This window comes from Opisthorchis viverrini, assembly GCF_000715545.1.
Source record: "Opisthorchis viverrini unplaced genomic scaffold opera_v5_437, whole genome shotgun sequence".
NCBI classification, from domain to species: Eukaryota; Metazoa; Platyhelminthes; class Trematoda; order Opisthorchiida; family Opisthorchiidae; genus Opisthorchis; species Opisthorchis viverrini.
The window spans coordinates 218,920-223,363 of record NW_008752100.1 but is presented as its reverse complement, the minus strand read 5'-3'; the positions used below and the strand labels follow the sequence as shown (position 1 = coordinate 223,363).

At 46.3% G+C, this 4,444-nt stretch overlaps 1 protein-coding gene across 1 annotated transcript in view; it reads left to right on the top strand.

Moving 5' to 3' along the window:
• Positions 1-4,444, top strand: part of T265_11055 (hypothetical protein) — a gene marked incomplete at both ends in the record, with an annotated part of 26,177 nt that overhangs the window by 8,718 nt on the left and 13,015 nt on the right. The window contains one exon of the mRNA XM_009177604.1: positions 2,560-2,640. Within this exon, the coding sequence (XP_009175868.1) occupies positions 2,560-2,640 (81 nt within the window). The remainder of the gene's footprint in view (positions 1-2,559; positions 2,641-4,444) is intronic.

Here is a 4,444-nt window from a genome sequence, read left to right as displayed (position 1 = left end):
AAGCTAGCACTAAGTCCCTTCCCCGTCCACCTTTATTCTTTTCTTTATAATAAGGCTTTCAAATAAGTCATGGTTGTACGGCAGTGAAGCATCGGTGTTGAACACTGATGTCATGCTGTCGACGATGGTGATGATGATGATGATGATGATGATGATGATGATTGATGATTGATGATTGATTGATTGATGATTGATGATTGATGATTGATTGATGGTTGATTGATTGATGATGATGATGATGATGATGATGATGATGATGATCATTGATGATTGAGATGATTGATGCAACTCTGGCCTTCCTGGCTTGGTTACATCTTGTGGAACAAGGTCGCAGATAGTTTACCCCGCAGAACGTTTACTACGTGGCTGATTGATGATGATGATGCAACTCTGGCCTTCCTGGCTTGGTTACATCTTGTGGAACAAGGTCGCAGATAGTTTACCCCGCAGAACGTTTACGGCCCACGTGGCTGACCACCACATCGCGGTGGCAAATTTATGTAGAGATAGTGTTAGTGTTAGTGAGAGACTCACCCCAATTGTTGGATCCCCTGTGGATGCGAATTCTTTGATTGATGACCTGCAATCCCTTCCTCAAAAATGGCACGCTGCCCCCAGTCGCTGCTTTATGACTGCTATCAGGGCAACTGCTCCGGTGAACTCTAGTTCCCCGTAACACTTCCACGGTCGTCCGACCTGCTTATTCCCCTGTAGCCAACAAATGCAAGTTTCAGTCTTTCGTGTGATGTACCCAACGCTACGGACCTGTTCCTACTTATATCCCCGAAACTTACCGGGTTCGGTCAACTTGTCTGAAAGATAAGTCACGTTGCTGTGAGAACTAGGTAACTAGGGTGGAATGCACCGTAACCTTTTAGAACCACCACCGTCTCTTTGATGCGTTTTATTCACCATACGTGGCTTGCTCATAGTTAAACCCCATCCTTACGGAAGGGGGAGCTTTCCTTACCTACATTCTTTAAACGTACCAGCAGACTGGCGTCCCTAGTACTCCAGATGTCCGGACGCCGGAATCTGACTCTGCTAGTTGAGTGCAGTACTTGGCCTTTCTTTCTAAGCGGTTGGATATAAAGCATATGGAGCAACGGAAATCGACCAAATCTACGCAGGAGCAGTCGATGTACAGAGGCTGGGTTCGAACATCGGACCTTCCGGCTAGTGATTTCGCGCCTGCACCCGAGCTCATAGAAGACAATAGGACAACACTGCTTTGCAGCGACTGAGTAATACAAAGCGATCGTTTTTTCATCACTGCAAACCAGTTTGGTATCAAATCTACTAAATCACGGAATCATACAAAGACTAAAACACCAGTATTATATTACTGGTGTATTGCTATCATTGATGATAAAGCCCTCCCATAAATGATGACTCGTGCTCCTGGTTGCACGATTAGGAGACAGTTCACCTTATTTGACTCCATTAGTGCCTAAGAGCCAGATGCCAAGATATTTCACACCTGCTAGGTTATTATGTAGCTCCAGGTCGAAATCAGCAGTGTAGTTTGACCCAATAGCGGATATGTTTTCAACAAGGTTGCAGAGCTCCATCCAAGGGACCATCACCTTCGCGGAGCCGATTGTAGCAGTGTGTACAAGCATGGGGTCTCCATGTGTTCTCACGTTGATCCTGCTTTCCCATATATTCATACATAAAATATGTACAGTATACACAATGCATGCATAAGTTCACAGTAATCCCCTCAGTGGGGGGCATTACGTTTTGGAGTTTCTTATCCCTTTTGGTCTGTATTCTGGTCTTGGTGCTTTGTGGTGAGATGGCTCAGTGGTTAGGTTGCAAATTCACTGACTGGAAGGTCCGTGGTTCGAACCTGACCTCTGCATCTCGGTTCTTCCTGTCTAGGCTTGGACAACCAGGCAGTATCCTAGCCCTCGTGCCTATGGACGGTTAGATACCGAAAAGGTGCCACAACTGAACGATCTTATATGCGGCGTTTTGCACCAAACCGTGACTGGCGGCTAACGCCATTGCCTCTCGTCAGTCAATGGCTTAGTCCAAAATGACTTGATTTTGGGAGCACTTATGCCTAAAGACCACCCATCAACAGTACCGCTTGATGTACGGGATCAAATGCAGCGCTAAGTTCAATAGATTCCGTAGTGGTAGACCGGATGCGTGTGTCTTTCAGTTGCACAGCGAGCAAGCAGATGTAAAGCATTGCCAATGATACTCTTTGTGCAGCGTGCTTATGATAATATATTTTGGCGTTTGAAACGATGTGTGATTGTATCGCTTCCCCTCGATGTCAAATGACCACCCGCCTAGCTACGCTACGAGCGTATTGATCAGGATCCGGCTAGATGTTTCATTAGACACAGAGTCACGTATTTAACCTCCAGTCAATGGGTTGGATAAGAAAATTGGTTGACCATAAAACTGCTGCAACATATCCCTCACTTGCTTATGTTAAGAGATGGATTATTGTTGGCTACACTTACCGTTGTCGTTTCGTAGGATCCCACTTATTTTTCAGCCGTTTTTGAATTTATCCACTATTCTTCATTCTCTTTCCTACAGGCGTCACGACTTCCTGCTTATTCCGGAATTGGCCATCAATCCATTGGGTGACAGGATCGTGAATGAATTTTTCAAAGGCAGGTGAGGATGCTCTCCTCAGGAAGTTTCCCAAGTCACCATTCTATTCTGACTAATTTTATTTTCTGTCGCGTCCCTCACTTTGTCATCCCATTGTACTGTGATTACTTTAAACCGGTAAAGAATCGTTCGACTTTGGCGCATTTTCGGTAGGTAGCCGCTGTGCAACTCGAAGGAATCACAAAGAATGAGATCCTGCTGCCCTAAGGAGTGATCAACCAGGAATTCATGATTCGGTTTGAACGTTGGTTGGCAGATCCTTCTGTTGACCGTTGAGGTATCTTGATCGACTAGTGTTTTTCATGGATATGGAATCAGCCTTAGGCGTCTGTACGTGGGGCAACCCCACTCCTAGGGAATTTGCTTCGCAGTTAGATGTATTTTGGAGGGTTCGACTGTGTCCTTCATTGATGTCTTCATGCAAACGCACTTTCGAAGACTAACAAACTGGCATCCAATATCATCACCATAATCGACAGTATAACACCAGTGTTCAACGCTGATGCTTCGCTGCTCCTGACCGATTCCTGGTTGTACGTGGGCTGGGATACTGCCAGGAAGCTCTGACCTAGATAGGAGGACGATTGGGGTCCTCAGTCAAAGTCTTTGGCTCACCTATTCAGACGTAAAAGTTCGGATGAGTCCAGCGTACACTTGTGGAGTAGTGGCAACGCGCTCGCTACGCATGTTAGACATGCGGATTCCAATCCCCGGCACTGCCGGTGGGCTCTAATTAGAGCAAAACTCGACTCCAGTGCTTCCCCCTTTGGTGTGGACTCATCAGAATGACTGCGCCAGGTCAGGAGGGCGATTGTTCACATTTCGTGTTTATGGTCTACCACATTGTTATATCCCTTTTGTTGCTATATCAGTCAGACACGTTAGATCACCGGAATGGAGAAGACAAACAACCTCGATGAAGTTATACTGCAAACAAGTGGATCGTTCCGTGGTATGGAATTCAACTGAACCAGAATATAAAAAAAGCTAACAGTTCAATAGGATGTCAGTGAGGGGCTGAAATATAGAAAGAAAGTTTCAGTATACAAGACAAATCGTTAGTGAATTGGATTTGTTCGTTTGGAGGTAGTCCTCCTAACACCTCCTGTTTGAAGTGCTTGATCGTAGGACTGCTGCTGAGGGTCCAGTTGCATTGGTATGACGGACCTTCGTATTCGATTGGTCCATCTTCTAGGTGCGCAACGTTTGGAAGTTTCTGGTTCATTCATCGGCTCTGGAGATTTTGGCGTTTGAGCTAACCCAAATGTGTCCAGAAGAATCTCCAGTGGAAGAACAGGGTCGAGTGTAGGTTCCGCTGGAAGATAGGAAGCGCGTAGCTGATTGGCATGACGGACCCAGATAGAGGAGCCTACATTTGCCTCATAGACAACTCTTCCGGCGCGGCGCACAATTATGCCTTGTGTCCACTTTTCCGCGCCACCACGATAGTCTTTCGCTAGCACAGATTGGCCGGGTATAAATATGTTCTTTGCAGCACCGTGATGTCGGTTGAACTGAACTTCCATATTTATGTTTCTACCGGTTGGCGAATGTGGTGTTGGACGGATGACGTCAACGGGTAAGCGGACCTTCCGGTTCATAAGTACTTCCGCCGGGGACTTACCATGTGGAGCGTTAACATTTGGTGTCGCCCTGTAACTCAGCAGAAGTGTCTCGATGATTTCCTGTGTGGTCCCCTCCCCCTTGAGTTTTTGGAGTGCGCGTTTGAAAGTGTCTACAAATCTTTCCACTTGGCCATTTGATTGTGGATGAAACGGTGGTGATCGCACATGTCGTATGCCATTTT